The following is a 22,239-nucleotide window of genomic DNA, read 5'->3' on the forward strand; positions in this document are numbered from 1 at the left end:
TTTTAATCACAGAAACTAAGAACTGAAAACAAACGATATAGTCATTTTTTACCTTAAACTAACAGGAAACAAATTTGTTTTTTTGGCCTAATGCGGGGTTTGAACTTGGGATCGCGGGGTGCGAAGCAAACGCGTTATCCGATGAGCCACGATAGTTAATGTTACTTACATAAGGAGCTTGTATTATTTTTATGTAAAAAAATAAATTTGTGAGTTAAAAAACTTCGAAAATGTAAAAATTTATTAAATAAATAAAATACATGTGGTTTATTTTTTGAAAATAAAAATGTCTAAGAAAAAGATAAAGCTAAGAAATTAATGCTGCTTACTCCATAATTTTTTTGGCTACATTAATTCCTTAGCTCTATTTTTTCCTTAGCCACTGCTTGTCCTTGGTATTTTAATTTATTAGCATATATTTCTTTAATTTTATTTGTTAATTTGTTAATAATTATTTAATAATATTTCTATCCTTATATTAACATTTCCAATTTATTCTAGTAATCATGCTGGGGACACCACATCTTTTCCTTACATACATTTGCCAATAGCTATTTAACTATAATTAATTATGGCAAATGTTGATTAGGAAAGAATGTATAGTCAAATAAATCGAGTCGTTATCTAAAATAACGATAGTGAATCTCTTTTTTAATTTTTTCAATAAATTATATTTGTATAAACCTCGTAGCTTATGTGAACAAAATTTCAAATTTTATTAACTTGTAAAAATGGTCTCGCGGTAGAGTGTAGGTTTAGTAATTAGGAAAACGTAGGATCAAACCCCGGGTAGAAACGAATTTATGTGTAGTGATGCCGCGAGACGAGACGAGACGAGAGTCTGCTCTCTCTCGTCTCGTCTCGACTTTAAAAAATCGTCTCTCGTCTCGTCTCGTCTCTCGTGACGAGAGAAAATTTGTCTCTCGTCTCGAATATTCTCGTCTCTCGTCAGCTATCTCTCGTCTCGTCTCGTCTTCTCTCGGTCAAAAATTTATTCTTAGTAGTTTTATTTACAGTATAAATAATAGATTCATTACTTCGATTTTTTTATAAATTTTTTTTAAATTTTTTAATACAAATTATTTATGCTTAGATATTATTTGGTTATTCCGGTAATTTTCTGCGAAAAACAAATATAAAATGGAGAATAAATATGTGTTATCTACTGTACTACAAAAAAACAAGAAGCAATATAAATAATATTATAATCAACATTGATGAAAAAAAATCAAAAATTTGTTATAATAGATTAAACAAAATTATGAAAGTGTCTAAAGTATAATCCCTGAACCAAAAAAAAATCTTTAACAACAAGTAATATAGAATGGGTCAGAAATGTATATATAAGTAAATTGAAAATATATATAAATTAAAAAAAAATAAAAACAAGAACTAAATTATTTATCTCTCGACTTTTCTCTCGCATATCGACATCGGTGTCTCGTCTCGTCTCGTCTCTCGCGACGAGAGAAAATTCGTCTCTCGTCTCGAATTTTATCGTCTCTCGTCACCTCTCTCTCGTCTCGTCTCGAGTTCTCTCGTCTATCGCGGCATCACTATTTATGTGAAAAAATATATATGTAAAACGCACTCTTGTTGGATTTATTTTTTTCAAATAATTAACAGGTATTTTAACCGGATACAATTGTATTTTTGAGTATCCCGAGCAAGTATTTTAACCGGATACAATTGTATTTCAAATACTCGTCAAACATAATTATCCTGCTAAAAATACTTTTCAATCGTTATTCGAAAAGTACTTTTAAGGGCGCTCAGAAACACAATTTCAAGTATCAAACACAAGTGTGTTTCGTCAAAATACCTCAATTTTTTCATCTCGGGCTAGATTTTAACTGAATCATTTGACTCAAGCATCTTTCCCGTGATTCCAACGTTATTATAATTTGACATCTCAGGAAAAAAACTTGGAAATTTAGGGCTTCATGCGGTACGAGACGAGACGAGATTCAGCGAGTCTCGGTATCGGTCTCGCTCGTTCGCACCAGGTCTCGGTCTCGGTCTCGTCTCGCAAGTATCGCCGGGTCTTGCTTTTATACTAATATTTTTTCGTTAAGTATGGTTTAAAAGAATGGAAACCAATTGGTTTATTTATATATTATTCAATCTTTAAATGATTGAATAATATATAAATATTTTATTAAAAATTCATATAAAATAAAAACAATTAATATTATATTATTCAATATTTTAAAATAAATATTGAATTATTTTAATTAATATTTTATATCAATAAAATTGATAAATTAAATCATACAAAGGGAGTTCAAACAACACTCGATTCTATTTAACTTTTCATTAAATTTTTAGAGTAGGTTTATGAAATAGTTATCCATCTTATGCCAAAATTTCAGAAGTCTATACCTGCTAGTAAAATAGTTATTAATGTTTAAAGTCAATAACTTTTAACGTGTACGTTTACGGGAAAGTCGAAAAATGTTAAAAAAAAAACAATATATATCAAATTTTTACCGTGTTCTTAAATTCACACCTAAATAAAAAACTATCTGTATGAAACTTTAAAATCTTAGAATAATTATAGAAAAAAAAAAAATTCAAGTTACCTGCTAGAAAGTTAAACAATCATTGTTTAAAAAAAAAAAAAAAGTCAAAGAGTGAAGGAGTGGAGGTAACAAAATACGTTTGTGTGCATGTAAATACACACAACCGCACATGTATTGGTAGAAAACAGGACCGTCTACGCAGAAAAAAGTGAAGAGTGCCGCATAAAATTTTATAAATTTTTACCATAGCATTGAGGGGCCCACTAGGTCACATTTCTTGTTTGTACTTTTTTCGTTCGAACTCCCTTAATAATTTTTAGAATTTTTAAAATATTATTTCCGAAAAAATATAAAAAGAAAGAATGTTCGAAGTTGAAACTTTTAATTTTAAAAATCAATGAAGTAGTTGGACAAAAGTCTTTAGAAATTTCATAAACAAATAATAGATTTTTTTTCTTTTTTTCTCTTCATTGACATGTATTTTTCCCTTTCCACGAAGTAAAATACTGCTTTTAAAATATCAGATACAAAAAATATCAGTTTAGGAAAATATAATTGGCGTAACTTTACAATTTTCATAGGTACATAAGGCTTGTAGATATCTCGTTGTGACTGTAGCGTCAATGTCTTACTGTGCAGTATTGTACTGCATAACAGTTCTTCTTCGTTACGAGAAAAAAAAAAAAAAAAAAAAATTCAATCTGAAATTTTCAAAGTCTCGCGATACCGGCGAGACTTTCAGTCGATACTCTCGGTCTCGGTACCGCATGAAGCCCTACTTGGAATTCACGTGAAAGGCTTTTAACGCTTTTTTCACGTTAACATCACGTGAAAATAAATAAAAAAACAATGTTTCTTTATTCGGATTGGCTATTGAGTCCGGTAAAACTTGATGTCACGTGAAAATAACATTTTTTTTCTCTCAGTGTATAGTAACACATACTTTCTTCTGTAGTTGAAAAAGTTTCTATAGGATTTTGCTTAATTTACTATCAATTTGTACTTCTTTACAATACGAATTTTTTAAGCCCTTAACGATAATTAGGGCTTCATGCGGTACCGAGACCGAGAGTATCGACTAAAAGTCTCGCTGGTATCGCGAGACTTTGAAAATTTTAGATCGAATTTTTTTTTTTTTTTTTTTCTCGTAACGAATCGTATTGAAAAGAAGAACTGTTATGCAGTACAATACTGCACAGTAAGACACTGCACAGTAAGACATTGACGCTACAGTCACAACGAGATATCTACAAGCCTTATGTACCTATGAAAATTGTAAAGTTACGCCAATTATATTTTCCTAAACTGATATTTTTTGTATCTGATATTTTAAAAGCAGTATTTTACTTCGTGGAAAGGGAAAAATACATATCAATGAAGAGAATAAAAGAAAAAAATCTATTATTTGTTTATGAAATTTCTAAAGACTATTGTCCAACTACTTCATTGATTTTTAAAATTTAAAGTTTCAACTTCGAACATTCTTTCTTTTTATATTTTTTCGGAAATATTATTTTAAAAATTCTAAAAATTATTAAATTATGTTATAATTTTGTATGATTTATTTTATCAATTTTATTGATATAAAATATTAATTAAAATATTTCAATATTTTAAAATAAATATTTTTTTTATAAAAAAATTATAATTTATAAAAAAATATTTTTTTTATAAATATTTTATTTATTTTAAAATATTAAATAATATAATATTAATTGTTTTTATTTTATATGAATTTTTAATAAAATATTTATATATTATTCAATCATTTCATTTCTATTCTTTTATATTTTACTTAACGAAAAAATATTAGTATTAAAAACGAGACCCGGCGATACTTGCGAGACGAGACCGAGACGAGACCGAGACCGAGACCTGGTGCGAACGAGCGAGACCGATACCGAGACTCGCTGAATCTCGTCTCGTCTCGTACCGCATGAAGCCCTAATGATAATTTTCTACCGTGGATTTTAAAAGATATTCAATTATGAGAATCAAAATTTTCTATCATTAGCGGTCATTCTCTCGTGCTGTCTCATGTTTCTTGGCTATGGTAGTATGTGTGTGTCTATCCAGATAGACTACATACACCCATACTACCAAGAACCTGCCAGTATAGTGAATATATTTTGGACAGAGAGGTACTGAAAATATTTTTTATAACCATATGTAGATGCGCACCCTCTCAGGACCAAACTTCCTCCACCGGTGCGATTTACTTTCAACCTTAATGGGAAATTCATTAGGAGTCTTATAGCAACCATGAATCATCCTATGTAAAAAAAGATAGGACTTCCCTTAGGATATCCCTTTCATTTATTCACCAAAATTAGCGCTGGTATTGCCTCAAGGTTGAGTGTAAATACGAGTTCCCTCTCCTCGATTTTGTCATTTTTTTTTTCAATCGCTAGCTAGAATATTCCCCTATTCGGTAGAATTTTTTCGGATTTTTCGATAGTGAAGTAAAGATGACCAATTTAACACAGCCGTAAATGGAAAAACCCACTTTTTGATTTGTATATCACCAAACCATTCACTCGAAATTACTGAATTTAATTGAGATTTGTACTTTTTACAATTACGAAAATTTAAAAAAAAAAATCATGAATTTCGAAAGTTTTTTTTTTTAGAAGATATTCGATCGCGAATGGTTAATTACCTCCAAAATTTGCTTCACGATCTGATTTTACTGCTGAAGTACACTGTTAAAAATGTTAGTCTGAAATTCTGCATATATACTTAGAATGTGCATGAAATTTCATGTTTCTTCAAAAAATATACAGTAAAAATCAAGTATTACGCACAATACTTCAAATTTCCAGTACAATAGTTGGATTTTAATGTAAATTTACATTAAAATTCAAGTTTTTGTACTGTAAATTTATAGGACTGTGCATAAATCAAGAGGCACGGTAGTGCCTTGAGTCAAGTATGAGAAAGAAATATATATGTGTCGATGAGAATATGCGTGAGATGAGCTGATTAACTACTACTACCGTGCCTTATTATACATCAAATATTTTGTCCCCTTCCGTTTCTATTCTTTTAGAAATTCAATTAAAATATGATAGAGTTGAATGAGGATGCTGAGGTTTGGTAATGAACCCATAAATCGATGTCGAGCTTTTTTTAAAAAAAAAAATCAGATTTTTTCGTTGCGGTAATCAAGAGGCACGGTAGTGCCTCGGGGAATCGGTAAATTCAGATTCTTGGCACCCAGCGGTGAGGGTCATGCCCTATCTTGGATTATGCCATTCTACTGCTCTTCGGTAGATTCAGTTTTAGCTCTCTCGTTTTGGCTAGTTTTGCCAAGTCAAATAAAAGTAAAATAAGGGACTTAGGATAATTTTTACTTTTCAATTAATAATAATCTAAAAATTAGAAAAAAAATTTAAAAAAAATTCTAAGTCCCTTATTTTACTTTTATTTGACTCGGCGAAACTAGCCAAAACGAGAGAGCTAAAACTGAATCTACCGAAGAGCCGTAGAATGGCATAAACCGTGACCCTCGCCACGAGGGGGTCCCCAGGAGGACCCCCCCATAAATCGATGTCGAGCTTTTTTTTAAAAAAAAAATCAGATTTTTCCGTTGCAGTAATATATATCTAAAGCATAATTGATATTTACGGTCTTTTCGTTTTTCTCAAATCGACTACATTTTGTTCGTTCAGTTGGTATGGTATAAAACTTTACAAGGGTGATGCCATATTGGCTGCACTGCAGAATTTTATTTTATTATTTTTCATAACCTCCAGAGACCAGAATACGTCGTTGAACTGTCACGTTAAACGTCAAAAAAAAAAATATATACCTATATATGTAATAAAAACAATATATATTTACTAAATAAATTAATATAATAATAATAATAATAATTTATAATAAATACATCAAGTAGTAATGATAATTTATTGGGTGGTCTTGATCTTGGTATAACAAGTCTTGGTGGTAATGTTGAGCAAAAAGAAAAAGACTTGTTGCTGAATTTCGTAATCGTTCAGTAAATCCGCTAGATTGGGAAGTATTTTACAAGTATGTTGTGTTATGTTATGTTATTTATTGCTATTATTATTTGTATTATTCTAATTTAATTATTTATATTATTTATATTATATATTTGTGTATTTAGAAAAGGAGAAATAACAAGTGAACATGAATTTTTAAATGATAATACAAGTTGGGCATCTTGGGCAATAAATACAATGGTTAAAACACAATAACATCACCAGAAACAAATTACATTCATTTTAAAACAATTCAAGAAATTGCTGATTTAATATATTAAATTTATCTGTTAATGATTAAGATTTAATTCTTTCAGTTGCACAAATAACTAAAAAATGTTGTGATAAATATATATAATAATAAAAATATAACTGAAGAAAATATTAGAATGGCATTATTGTGGTTGTCAAAGCTTAAAAATGTCATCAAGGTATAACAACAACAACAACATCAACTACAACAACTTGCTGGTTTAGAGAATACTTTGGACTTAATCAAGAATTACATAAAGAGCTTAATTGTATTCAAGATAATTTACCAGTTAATATGACTACAGATAAAAATCTTTTTGCAATTTCTGGATCTTAAATTAATTTTGTAAATATCATTAATCATTTGGATTAATTTATTAAATTTTACATTACTATTGGTGAAATATATTTTTTAATTAAATTTTGTTTAATCCAGATATTTCAATTACAAGTATTGCCACCGTCAAGCAATATTACATTACCATCTGGACAAGTAACACAAGTACTAAAAGTATAACAAATTTATCATATTTAATCTATCTACATGAGTCCACAAACAACAAATGATTAAGAAAAAGATTTAATTATACAAAATAGAATACGTCAATTAAAATGGGTAACATGTCATAAGCTGAGAAAAAAAAAAGGTGACAGAAGAGTATTTACATTACCAGAAATAACTCTCTCTGAAATAACATAAACAAGTATTAGTGATCTTTTAGTAACACATCCATATTTTATTTCAACTATCCAACAAATTTAGCTAATTTTTTGGTATCATTTTTGGATAATAAACGTCCATCAGTTCGTGAAAAAGTATTTAATTGTGTAAAAAATATATTTAAAGATAATAAACGTGGTAAATTATCACTTGTTATTATTCGTAAATTAAACCAATATATTAAATTACGTGGTCACTTGGTTCATACTGAACTTGTTAAAGTATTATTGTCATTGAGAATAAAAGATATTGATCTTGATAAAAAACGTGATGATGAAATGACACAAAAAAAATTAATGAGCCATCAACAACGTATACTTTCATTGAGTAAACGTGAAAAAAGTAAAAAATTAGAAGCTGTTGAAAAAGAGCTTGAAAAGTTGAAGAACAAAAAATATTAACTGAAATAACAAGTATTGTATTTACAACATATTTTAGAATGTTAAAACAAGCACCAAATAGTCAAGTTTTACCTATAATGTTTAGAGGGTCTAGCTAAATTTGCACATTGTATTAATCTTAAATTTTATCAAGATTTAGCTAATATCATAAATACACTGATGGAAGAAAAAATTTAGGTTTACGTGAACAATTACATTGTATACAAACTGTATTTACAATATCGTCTGGACAAGGACCAGCATTAAATATTGTTTCATACAGATTTTATGTACATTTGTATAAAAATTCATTATTATCAATTAATGCTGGGAAAAATCAACAAGATTGTCATATTATCATTGAAATATTAATTCAAGTGTTGATTAATCGTAGAAAAAAAAATAAAGCAAAATCGTTTAATAGCATTTATCAAGAGAATTGCACCAATGTCATTGCAATTACAACATCATGGATCATTGAGGCTACTTGGTATTATTAAAATAATAATGCGAACAAAATCAATTGAGGGACTTTTTGATACTGATGCTAATTCTGCTGATGGTTTTTGTCAACCAGAACTTGATGAACCAGAATGTTGTGATGCATATTGTACATCATTATGGGAACTTGTTGCATTACAAAGACATTATCATTCTGTTGTACAAAAAATACCACGTAATATTGCAGCTGGTATACCAATAACTGGTGTTGCTAGTTTACCACCAGAACATTCCAAATTAAAACCCAAAGATTTGTATGGACAATTTGATCTAACTGGGTATTTAATCCATCAATTGAATCTACATGAGTCCACAGACAACAGATGATCAATTATTAATTGTTGTAATAATATATTTAAATTATTACAATTATCAGTTCGTGGACCAGCATCAGCTGATGAATTTTTACCAGCTTTAATATTCATTGTGCTAAAAGTCAATTATTGAAATGACAAATGGTAATCAAGATAATAACATTAAAGATGATAAACAACAACAAATTGAATCACAACAACAATTACCAAATACGAAAGAAATGTATTTGTGTTGATGAGAATATGCGTGAGATGAGCTGATTAACTACTACTACCGTGCCTTATTATACATCAAATATTTTGTCCCCTTCCGTTTCTATTCTTTTAGAAATTCAATTAAAATATGATAGAGTTGAATGAGGATGCTGAGGTTTAGTTATGATCCCATAGATCGATGTCGAGCTTTTTTTAAAAAAAAAAATCAGATTTTTTCGTTGCGGTAATATATATTTAAAGCATAATTGACATTTACGGTCTTTGTGTTTTTATCAGTTTTTATCAAATCGATTTCTTTCGTTCAGTTGGTATAAAACTTTACAATTATTTTTCTTCTCTCTCCTAGACGTCTCTTTTTTTTTAGTGTTTATATTTTGGCTGCACTGCCAATATTAATTTAAAGTGGACATTTAGCTTTCTGAAATTTTCTTTTTCAAAATGACTTTTGCTATTTATATTTATACTTCTTTAATAATTCATCGTCATATGTGCATTTATTTTTTTATGTTTTTTTATTCTTTTAAATAATGCTAAAATGGCTACGTGCAATAGAACTCATATTTTCTTGATTTTTTTTTTAACCTCATAAAATATACTAATTAAAATTTCAAAAATTTATACACACAGAGAAGGATATGTTAACAGTTAACTTATCCTGTTTAATGTTAACTATGCCATGTTAAAATGGGTGGTGGCTGATAAGTTCACATCAAAGATATATATATTAACATTAAACATACGTATCTTAATAGTTAATATGCGTATGTTAACTATTAAGATATCTGTAATTGACACAATTTGAAGGTTAGGCTGATAGTTGAAGACATTTACGTATGTAAATATAAAAATTGAATGTAAAATTAAGAATGAATTTACAAAAAAACTAAATTTAAATAAATTTATGACCACACGAGTACATATTATATTATATTACAATTAGAATCGTATCACAATATAATGTCAAAAAAAAAAGATGACAAGAAGTAGACTGGCGTATCAAAATATTTGGCCGCGTAAAGATACGTATGTTAACTATAAACATACGTATGTTAACAGTTAAGATATCTATGTTTATTGTTAATATATATATCTTAACATTAAACTTTTGTATGTTTAATGTAAACATATTGGTATGTTAACTGTTAACTTATCCTTCTCTGAGTGTATATTTGAATAAATAAATAATTCTTATAAATATTAATTAAGGTACAACCGGCCAAAATTTTTGGGGGCGTGTCCTAAATATACTGCCTATGCTTTTACATGGATAGTTTTTGCGTTGCCAACCCCAAATAACTAAAAAAATGGATCTTTCTCGGTCGTTTGTGGCTTATTAATAATACTTTTTACTAGAGAATCTTATCATTTCGTCTATTTTATTGCATAATAAATCATATTCTTGTAATTTAAACAATTTTAATTAGTTTTTATTTTCTCGTAATGACCCCGGCAATAGTGCTTTTTTTGTCAGTTTGCAACACTGATCTTGACGCCATCTTAATATCTATTTCATGAATGTATGTGTGTGTATGCTGTGTAAAAGCTAAACATGGATGCTAAATTTTGCTAAATTCGCTGTTTAAATTTTCCCGCTTCAATGCGCTGTTGCCAGAGCCTCAATACTTGTTCTCATAAAATTGCTAAAAATCGTGTTTTTAGCTTATATTTTTATTAATTACGTGAGATTTAGTCTTATAAGCCCATTCATCCTGATATCAAAAAATTCCTTATTTTTTCTTTTATTATCTATTAGTTTTTGGGATAGGTCAGACCAAAACAAGTATTGTTTTGTTAAGTTCGTAGATATTTTCCAACACCTCCTCCCATAAGAGCCCATGTTTAACCTCTCTAAATTATGTCAACTTTGAATAATTATTAAAAAAAAAAAAGTATTATAACATAAAAACTGAATTGACAAAAAGATGCATTATTATTTCATTTATCTAAATTATTAATTTCATGAGTCTCAGACTATTTTTCATTTTGGCCGGTTGTACCTAAAACAAAAAATGAATTGTATGAAAATAAACTTTAAATTATTTATTCATTCATTCATTACGTTTTTTATAAAAACAGGAGCTTTTACACAAAATAATCGGTTTTTGTTTATTGTCAAAAAAAGAAATTCATATTAAATTACAACATTTGTACCTGGTAGTAATACTGAATTTTCATAATTAATTTTCAACAGATATGTACAGTGTGAAGTTGATGGAATATACATATGGAATTACCATATGGTACAATGTCTGATGATGAAATGCAACAGTTGGGCCTCTCTGGTGGGAATATTTCTTCGAATTTTCTACGAATCTCTACGAATTTTTACGACATTGACCCATTCGAGAGTTTCGGAGTTGTTTCTCAATTTTTCTTCGAGTTTTTTGGCCTTCGGAGAAACTTCTCCAATTGCTCGGGAACTTCTCTAAAAGTCAACCATGTGTTAACATAGTTCCAAAATTTTCTTTGAATGTTTCTCCGAGTTTTTTTGGACTTCAGAGAAGATGGACTATTAGTAGAAATAATTTATAAATTTTCTTTGAACATTTTTCGGAATTTATTTAGTTCTTCAAAGAAGCTTCTTCGATTGTTTGCGAACTTTAGAAGAACTATTCAGAAATTTGTAAAAAGTTCGTTGAAATTCGTAGAAGTATTTCTACTATGAATTATTCGGCAAGAAACCTTAAAATATTTCTCGAAGCTCAGACAAATAATTAAGAGTACGGAGAAAACTTTCGAAGATTTTTTAAAATTTTTTCTCCGCATGGGTCAATTTCGTAGAAATTCGTTAAAATTCGCAGACAGCTCTTAGAAAATTCGTAGAAATATTTCTACCAGGGATACCAGCATTACAAGAGAAAGGTTTATTATTTCTTTGGGTAATTGGACGTGCTACGGAATCTGGTCGTGAATGTTTACAGCTATGGGGTTATGATAGAGTGGTTTTAATCGTTGGTGAGTGGCATAAAAATGACGTCAGTAAAATAGTTCAAAAAGTAAAATGTAGGGGCGCTTTTAATGTATAATGCATAGAGTGGGTATAAGCTTCTCCCCCTCTAATAATGCATATTGCATGGTATATGAAACTAAAGATTGCTAAAGATGCACATATGTATGATTGTATGAATAGATATCCGTCGTCAATATTATAAACAATTATAAAAGTGTGTAGGCTTGAAACTTTATTTGGGAAGAACCGGGCGGGGTCAAGTATAAAATTTTGTCAAAAGTTAAGACCATTCATATGGGTCAATGATTTTTAAAGAAATTAGTACTTTTGTACTTGACTTTTTTGATATTCTCTTTTTTTGTATGTTTAAAAAAAAAAATAATAACAATTTCGAATACTTGACTCTCCTTTTTGTACAAAAATTTATTTTTGTTTTTTGTTTGATATCTATTTAAAGCATAATTGATATTTACGGTCTTTGCGTTTTTATCAAATCGACCAGATTTCTTCCGTTCAGTTGGTAAAACTTTACAATTACTTCTCTTTTCTTTTTACGACATCTCTTTTTTCTAGTGTTTATATTTTGGCTGCACTGCAGTATGTTATTATATGTTTGTATTATCACGACATAACCTCCAAACTACTTTGACAGCATAAATAAATAAATTGTTTACTTCGCAAAAAGATGTGATATCTCAACAAACAAACAAAACAAAGTTTTTTCACAAAAAAATTGTCAAGTATTCGAAATTGTCACTAATTGTAAGTATATATTAATTAAGAGGTGATACCAGAAAGACAATAAGAAAATATATTTTTGATGAATGTAATTAAGTCTCAACTATTGAAAAAAAAAATTTTAAACTTGACCCCACCTGGTTTTTCCCAAATAAAATTTTAGTATTCAAGACATATATTTTACATCAGGTGGGGTCAAGTTTAAAATTTTTTTTTTCAATAGTTGAGACTTAATTACATTCGTCAAAAATATATTTTCTTCTTGTCTTTCTGGTATCACCTCTTAATTAATATATACTCACAACTAGTGACAATTTCGAATACTTGACAGTTTTTTTGTAAAAAAACTTGGTTTTTTTTTTTTTTGAGATTTCAGTTTACAGCACAAAAAAATATAATTTTACATCAAAAAACTTGAAATTTCATGCATGGTGTACACGAAACCCACTTAAAATTTAGGTTTATTTTTAACAGTGTAGTATTTGTGTGTGTTGTATAGGCCGGGTACACACATACTACTAAAAATGCGATATTAACGGGCACAGATTTTCGGCATAGAAGGCACTAATTTATATCGTGAGAGCATGGGCCGCAGGGCCGGGGCGTGCTCTTTTAGCACAAACAAGTCGTCCGACTACACTGAGAAAAAAAACGAACAATTTTTACTGTGCTAGCAGGGTATCGTCTGGTAAAAATTGATTTTCGGGTTTTTAATGCTCTGATAAATAAAAAATATTGTTTAGATAATATAAATTACTGTAAGTATATCACTTTTTACTTTGCAGCACAGTAAGAATTGAGATATGACAGGGTAGTATTTATAGGCATAACAAATATTAGTGAGCTAAATACTGTAACGGGATGGAATGCTCCGGCGCATACTTCGATGCCCCCACCACATTTACCTATCGTGTGACGTAGTCAATGTGGTGGTGGTGGTGGTGCTTCATAAATTAGTTTGTAAAATATAGAATTTACTTCGAGTCTGGCCACCAAGCTAATAGGTACGACCGAAAAATACACTGCTCAACATATATTCGTGACGTGGCTTTGCCACATCACCAATCCATAATATATATATCTTTTATAATACTCGAATAGTCTAGATCTTAAATCGAGAGGCACGGTAGTGCCTCGTGTCAAGTATAAGAAAAAAATAGTATCTTATATAACTAGTACGTAAAGTAGGTGATTCTTGAACGATTTTGAAGGTGTCAATACGAGTCACCAGGAGTCACGAGCCGATGGTGAGTCGAAAACGACCTGGTGACGAGTATGACACTTTCAAAGTCGTGGGGGATCACCTTCTTCACGTACGACCTATATACAATATTTTTTGACACGAGGTTTGTAATATGGACGCCATTTTGCGCCAATATAGTGCGTAAGGAGATACTTCTACGCACGATTTCTTGTTAAAAAATCGTGCGTAAAAGTATTTCTTTACGCACTATAATTGGTGCGTAATGGCGTCTTTTACAAACAGAGTGTCAAAAATAATAATACAGAAAAAAAAAATAAAAAATGAAAGTGCAAAACACTACCGAGTCTAATATACATCAAATAGAGGTAACCTCATCCCTCGCTAATTTTTAAAAATTTATTTAAAATATGATGATGACGATAAAAAAAAATCATTTTTATAATTTAAAATTCTATTGTATCAAGCTTTGCTATTAAAAAAAAACCAATTTATTTAATCGTTTATTTCATTTTTAATATTTAAATGAATTTTTTGACTGTGCGTTTTTACTTTTAAGGACAGAAAATTCTTATCTCTCTCATACTTTCTTATTACTCGCTATATCTTTCTCTCTACACGGAGAGAAATATTCAACAAAAATTGTTAAAAAACTACTTAAAAATTGTTAAACAGAACCACAAAAAGGTGGCAAGATGTCAATCCAATAAAATTTGTTGTGGTCAACATCAAAATTTGTTTTACCGACCCACAAATTTTATGGTTCCCGGGGACACAAAAATTATGGTTCTGTACAACAGAATCTATTGGACACATATTAAAATCTATATAACTTTCAATAAAAATTCTTATACAATACACAAATTTTGTTCTTTCTCAAATAAAAATTCTGATAAAGTGAACAAAATTTGTTCTTTTTTCGTATAAAAATTGTTGCACAGCACAAATAACATTTATTTGATTTCAAATAAAAATTCTTGTGAATTAAACAAAATTTCTTGGTTTTTTAATAATATTTATTGTACAATAACAATTGAATTCATTCAACTTTTAATAAAAATTCTTACCAAATGAATAAAATATGTCTTCCACCTAAATAAATATTAATAAACTCTTTAAAAAAAAAAAAATTATTAATAATTAGTAATTAATTGGTAATTAATGCAATTTATATATGGCAAGTCTTTTTTATTACTGTTACATGAAGCTTTACATTTTGTAGAATCTTATTTTAACTTACTTCTATTTAAATTACGTTTTTACCACCAGTTTTTCATTATAAATCTATGCCCTCTAAATGCACGTACAATGTAGCTAATATTACAACTATATAAATCATTTTGCGTTAGAATTTTCTATTGATAACGATAAGTTAATAATTTATACGCTTGGGTATGTGAATCATAAAAAACATCGGGTAACAATTTAACGATTGATATACAATTATTATTCTATCCAAGAATAATATGATTGACTTCAAAGAATACTGGTCCTTCTTCTGATGCAGTCACAACAACACATTGGTCTTTTATTAGCATACCATCCCAAGTTAACTCTTTAACTTTTGATATCAATCTAGTGATTGGATCACTTAATGGATACAAATATTCTTGAATTTTCAAGCAACTACTAATTTCATCAATGAGAAATGTCTTAACTAAATTTTTTTTATAAATTAACATTTTAAGATTCAAAGATTCATTCATTAAAAATCTATAGTTTAATTGAAGTTGATGCTTTATTGCAATCGTCTTACATACATTTAATCTACTGATAGCGACAGCTGAGGTTCTTTTACCATCACGATGTTTTGCCTCAAATCTCATCGTAGATATTCTAGATGAAGATCCAGTTAGAAACACCTCTATAAAGCTAGCTCACCAACATGGGCACAAATAAAAAAGGCTATACTGGAAATTTTGGGCTTTTTTTGGGCTTTTTTTGGGTGGTAATATCGATTTTTGGGCTTTTGTAGTTTTTTTTATATGCAGTGTTGTGCTAGCTCAAACTTAAGCTAGCACAACTTTGTCAATAATTGTTTGAATTGAAAAAAGGTAGGCTCATTTTTATGGGCTTTTTTTGGGTTTTCATTCTATCATAGTAAAATTTTTTTTTTAATATTATTTTTTTTTTTAAGTCTATTGTTGTGCTACCTTAAGCCTAAGCTAGCACAACTTGGTCATTAATTCTTTAAATTAAAAAAAGGTAGGCTCATTTTTATAAGCTTTTTTTGGGTTTTCATTCTATCATAGAAACAATACTCTGGGATAATGCAATAAGAAGTGATGTTTCGGTTTCATACTATTAGGAAAAAAATTATTACAAAGCGTTAATTAGTCGGTTATTATTTCACTTAATGTTAAATGTGTGTCACAATCAAGATAATAGCTTGTACAAATATCAATTATATCTTTTAACAGTAAAAATATTTCCCAAAGTTTATCATTTTTGTTTATATAATGGCCAATAATTAAACTAAAATGTCGAATCAAAGTCAACATTTCTGAAGCAGACATAATAATTGATTTTTTTTTTGTTATTTGTTTTAACAATATTTCGGATGGTTTATTTTTTATAAGTCCGTAATGAAAGCCTTGAATTCGACTATTAAGTTCATCTAGTGTAAATAATTTTTCTACAATGATATAATGATTTAAAATTAATGCCATGTCATATCAAAAATTGTTGTATCGTTTAACAAAAGTTTATTATCCTTGAACCAAAAAATATTAGATTGGAAATAAAAATTATAAAACAAGAAAATAAAAATTATAAAACAGATAATAAAATTTGTAATACGGTTAATTGAAAAATGTAGTCCAATAAAAATTGTTGTACCGTTCAATAAAAATTGTAAATCTACAAAATAAAAAATATAAAACATTTAACAAGTTTTATAAGAAAAACGAATAAAAAAAAAGAAGCTTGTATTTTGCCACCAAATTGTTGTACCAGAACCACAATTTTTGTTGAATATTTCTCTCCGTGTACTTTTTTATATTTTATTAATATCAAGAGATTCTTTTGTTTTTTTGGTAACAACTTTTTGTGAAGTATGTGTCATACTCAAAACAAATGTGTAAATGTGTCAAAGTTACAAAACAATGATTTTGAGGCTGGATTTATTAAATTTGATATGACCAAATGACTTAATTTTTAAATGACCAAATTTTAAATATTCAAACAGTATTAAAACCACACGTTACAATACAATTACTACAGTTTTTTTTTATAAATAAATTACTGAGCTCCTGATAATTTTTATTGTGCTGAACGCTAAATATTACTCAGCAGCATAGTAAAATTCAACCCTCGGCAATCTTCGCTGCTGTTCGATAATTATAGTGTAAGGCCCTTGTTATTGCTTGTTATTGTGGATGTAAAAAAAAATTGATATTATGAAAAATGATATTTATATCAATTAATTAAAGTGAATGAAAAAGTAAAATTATCTGAAAAAAATCTACGACTTAATGTCAGCACTTTTTATCAATAATTATTCATAAATTATCACTATTGAAATGGAAGTGCGAGCATAATGCCTTTACTACGCAGCACAGTAATTTTTATTAGAAAGTAGTAGTGAAAATGTTTTTTTTTTCAGTGTATGGGACTTACATTCAACCTTAAGCTGAAGTGTAGTGACAATCTTATCATGTGACTCATATGTAGTCAAACGTAGTCACTTAGTTAGAAGTTTTTTTAACTGTAGTCATTCGTGTTCACTAGCTGCTTGTAGTCATACATAGTTACAGCCATTTTTAATACATTTCGACTACATTTGTAGTCGTGTTGTCACTAAATCAGGGCACGAATGTCCCCTCGAAAAAGACTTATCAATTCAAAAAATACTCAAATAGATCTTTACATTTAGGCTTTTATATTATACCTATTGACAACATTGAGTTTGTCATTATCGTCAGAAAAATTTTTTGTTTATTCTTTTTAGAATTTCTTTATAATTATTTATTTATTCATATATTATAGGCAAAAGCAAAGAAGCTGAAATCAAGAGGATAAATAAAGAATTAGCAAATATCAGAAGTAAATTTAAAGGTGATAAAACCCTTGATGGCTATCAAAAAAAAAAATATGTATGTAAATTACTGTTCATCTTTTTGCTTGGACATGACATCGATTTTGGACACATGGAAGCTGTTAATCTCTTGTCTTCTAACAAATATTCGGAAAAACAAATTGTATGTACAGATAAACTTGAATATTTCCTAAATATTTATATAAATACTTTTTATATATTCTAGTTATAGTTTTTATTTAATATATGACAATAACTTACTATGAATTTAAATAAATTTGAATTTCTATTTGCAGGGATACTTGTTTATATCGGTTCTCGTTAATACTAACAGTGATCTTATTAAACTAATAATCCAAAGTATAAAAAATGATTTGTCGTCTCGCAATCCAATCCACGTTAATCTTGCTTTACAATGTATTGCAAATATTGGCAGCAAAGAAATGGCTGAGGCATTTGGTAATGAAATTCCTAAACTTCTCGTTTCTGGGTATGTTGGAAATAATAATATTTATCGTAATTATTTTATAGCTATTCAAAAACTGAATCAAAATTGTTCATTTACTTTGTATGAAACATTTTTTCTTATCGCTATAACCGTATTGAAACATTTTATTGCAAACAAAAAAATTTATTGCGTGTTACTTTATTAGATTTTGGAGTTTTTTTTCCTTTTCTAATACTTAAGGCCGAGTCACCTAGCCTAAAAATTTTTTTGGCCGGATTTTTCTTCGATAAAATTTTTATATTAAAAAAAAAAAAAAATCTTGTTATATTGATTTAAAAATAGAATGTGTTTTATCAAAATTTTATTTTTTATCTAAATGAAATGGTGATTCGATTGAAATCGCCAACAAAGATACATTTTTACGAACAAATAAAAAAAAATGATTTTAGTGTCTAAATTGCGCCTCGTGTTAGGTGCGTGAACCTGGCCTGCATAAGTCCTAGAAAAATTATCTAGGATACTCATTAGAAGCGTCTTAATTTGTACTATTTTGTACCGCCATTGATTTAATTTGTACCTCCAAAATTAAAGGGTGAAGAAAGGGTTAAAAATAGATTTTTTTTATAGATGACTTAGGAGGGAAAAAAAACTGCTACAGATACAGAATAATTTGTACTAATTTGTACCACCAAGCCCGGAATTTGTACCTCAAAAATAACAACAAAAAAAAATTATTTACTCCAAAATGATAATTAACAATTGCATATCTGCTTTAATTATAGGTATGAATTCGGCTCTTATCGGTACAAATTAGCTTTCGTTCTGCTCTATAAAATGAAAAAAAAATTATTTGAAAATATTGTTTTTTGAAGGCACCATGCGTTTGTTAATAAAAATGTTTGACTAACAATTGCATGGCACCTTTAAAAATCAATATTTTTAAATAATTTTCTTTTTACTTTAAAGAGCAGAACGTGGGCTAATTTGTACCGATTAGAACGAAATTTGTACCTCAATAATTAAAGCAGATTTGCAATTGTTAATTATCATTTTGGAGTAAATAATTTTTTTTCGTTGTTATTTTTGAGGTACAAATTCCGGGCTTGGTGGTACAAATTAGGACAAATTATTCTGCATCTGTAGCAGTTTTTTTTTCCCCCTAAGTCATCTAGAAAAAAAATCTATTTTTAACCCTTTCTCCACCCTTTAATTTTGAGGTACAAATTAAATCAATGGCGGTACAAAATAGTACAAATTAAGACGCTTTTAATGAGTATCCTAGAAGGTACATAAAGCTGGCACAGGCATAATAGCGCAACCAGATCAGACCTTATCAGTAATTATGAGCTATTTTTGAGTGCAAATTGCGGTTTTTGAGCTTTATTTTTTTTTTTTTATTCATATAGATGTGCTAGCTTTGAACGTATGCTGGCACAACTTTTTCATTTATTATGCGATAACAATCAAGTGAGGCCCTTAATTATGAGCTATTTAAGAGCTATAATTGAGTGTGTAAAAAAAAATTTTTTTTATAACATTTTTTTTTTTTATTAATGACTATGGTAGCTTTCGACGTAAGCTAGCACAACTTTTTTATCAATCATGTAATTCTGATCGAGTGAGGCCTAAAATTAAAAGCTATTTATTCGCTAAATATGTGTGTATAAAAAAAAAATTTATTCATAATAATTTTTTTTTTTTATCAATAATTATTCTAGCTTTTAGCGTGAGCTAGCCAATTTTTTAAATTTACGAGATGACTGGGCGCGCTTCGCGCGCCTGTTTTTCTTATGAACATGAGAAGATAGTTTTTTAAAAAATATTATCACAATCATACTTTCTCTTGATGTCATTATTCATTGAGCTATTTTGTAAAAATAGTAATTCACATTTATGTTTCAATTATTTTCATTGTTATTTAGTAATAATTTAAAAAAAAAAACAACACTCTGTTCACACGAATAAAAGACAATTTTTAAAAAAGATAGAGTTTAAACAAATTCGTACAGCTACTGTTGAAGCAAAACTCATTTTTTTATGACATTTTTGTGGATGTTTAGTTCGAATATTTTTTATTTTACTATTCAGTTTTTCATGGCTGATAACTTAATCATTCAGTTACAAAAAGAGCAAATTATAATTATGTTTTCTTATGTCTTTTAAAAAACCCTTCTTATAATTTACCCATAATACTTTATTCATCAAAGTCTGGATCATTTTATTTTCGATTCTTTTATTTCTGTGATGCAATTCCCAATTAATTGATTAAATATTCATTTCAAAATTACTCATGTTCATAATAAAATATTTCTAAATAGAATTTTCCCGAAATCATGAATCCTATATTCAAAAAACACCTCATGAAAAAAACTACAGGAAAACAAAAAAGTAAATTTTATAAATTAATATGGTTAAGCATGTGTTTTATTTTTTTAAATTGTAAAATTCATATTAAAAAAATATAAAAACACGTCTCCGTTTTTTCATTTTATTAATAGGTAATTTTCACTTGATTTTGTCCTTAGATTCTTCTTTTCCTCCGTAAAATATTAATTATACAATTTTTTTATGATAAATTTTACTTTTCATTTTTGTCCGTGCAGTACTTCTATCCTGAAAAATTTTAAAATCAATTTTGACTATTTTTTATATTTGCTTTAACTTGTAGACGAAATACGACGTTTCCTGCTTTAAGTCATGTACATAAAACATATATTTCTGAATAGAATTTTTGTGAAACTATGAATCTGAGACTTCAATCTCACCCTCAATAAAAATCTCCGAACAATTTCATGAAATGATTATAACTCTTTATTTTATGCAATTTTATATTTACCACGACTTGTAGATAAAATAAATTCAAAAAGTGGCTAATATTTCGTTTTTCTTGAGCCATTTGTCAAATCATAAACTAAAGATCTGAAAAATCATGCGCCTATTTTAAAATCTTCTTTTTCAATTATTTTTTATTAATGTTGATTATTAATTTTTAAAAAAATTTCGACATTATATTTTCACGAATAACATATAATTTATAAAACAATGAAATTTCCGGCAACCTTTGTCGAAAAAAAATCCATTTCTTTATAACATTTTTGTGCTTACTTCAAACATTTTCCATTTTACTATTCCGTTTTCAGGGGTATGTATATTTTTGATTAATTAATCATTCATTCACACAAAGCGAATTATTATGTTCTTAAGTATTTTAAAAAAAAAAATTCTTCTTTATAAATATGATCCCGAGTGGAAATCTGGTCAGGCTAGCCTGATTTGACTTCAAGACTTGATCAATGTTCCCTTAACACTGGAAGCCTGATCGAAATTTGATCAATATTTGATCAAGATGCTTGATTAAGGATAACTCGATCAAGATTGGATCAAGGAACCCTTCACTCATCCTTATTAAGGCCAGCCTGATCGAAAATTGATCAAGGAAACCTTAACTTATCCGTAATAAGGCCAGCCTGATCAAGAATTGATCGAGAAAACCTTAACTTATCCTTAATAAGGCCAGTCTGATCAAGAATTGATGAAGAAAACCTTAACTTCTCTTTATTAAGGCCAGCCTGATCAAAGAACTTCTTCAAAAAAATTGCCTAGCTTAGATACATGAAAATCTTGTGAGACTAATAAATATTTTCCAATGAAATTTTAGTGAGATCATGACTAATATCAAGACAACACCAACATATCATTTCAATTAAAAAAAAACCAGAAACTTAGAAAAAATAACGAAGTTCCCCCGCCGGGAATCGAACCCGGGTCTTTTGCTTTCCGGGCAAACGCCTTGACCACTAGACCACAGGGCTTCTTATTTTTTCTAAGTTTCATCAAGTCAACTCCGACGTCCTTCTATGCGTCAATTCATTTATTACCTTTAAAATGGTTTCCCTGGGCTATAATAGAAATCGTACAGTTTGAACGCATTACAAAAGTCGACATCCATGACTGTC

General features: G+C 28.6%; 1 protein-coding gene across 1 annotated transcript in view; it reads left to right on the forward strand.

Annotated features, from left to right (window-relative positions):
* The window catches only part of LOC122849088 (AP-2 complex subunit alpha), a 58,667-nt gene that overhangs the window by 11,513 nt on the left and 24,915 nt on the right, over nucleotides 1–22,239 (forward strand). The window contains exons 3-4 of the mRNA XM_044147666.1: nucleotides 17,787–17,998; nucleotides 18,132–18,325. Of these exons, the coding sequence (XP_044003601.1) occupies nucleotides 17,787–17,998; nucleotides 18,132–18,325 (406 nt within the window). The remainder of the gene's footprint in view (nucleotides 1–17,786; nucleotides 17,999–18,131; nucleotides 18,326–22,239) is intronic.

This window comes from Aphidius gifuensis, linkage group LG2 (assembly GCF_014905175.1).
Source record: "Aphidius gifuensis isolate YNYX2018 linkage group LG2, ASM1490517v1, whole genome shotgun sequence".
NCBI lineage: Eukaryota > Metazoa > Arthropoda > Insecta > Hymenoptera > Braconidae > Aphidius > Aphidius gifuensis.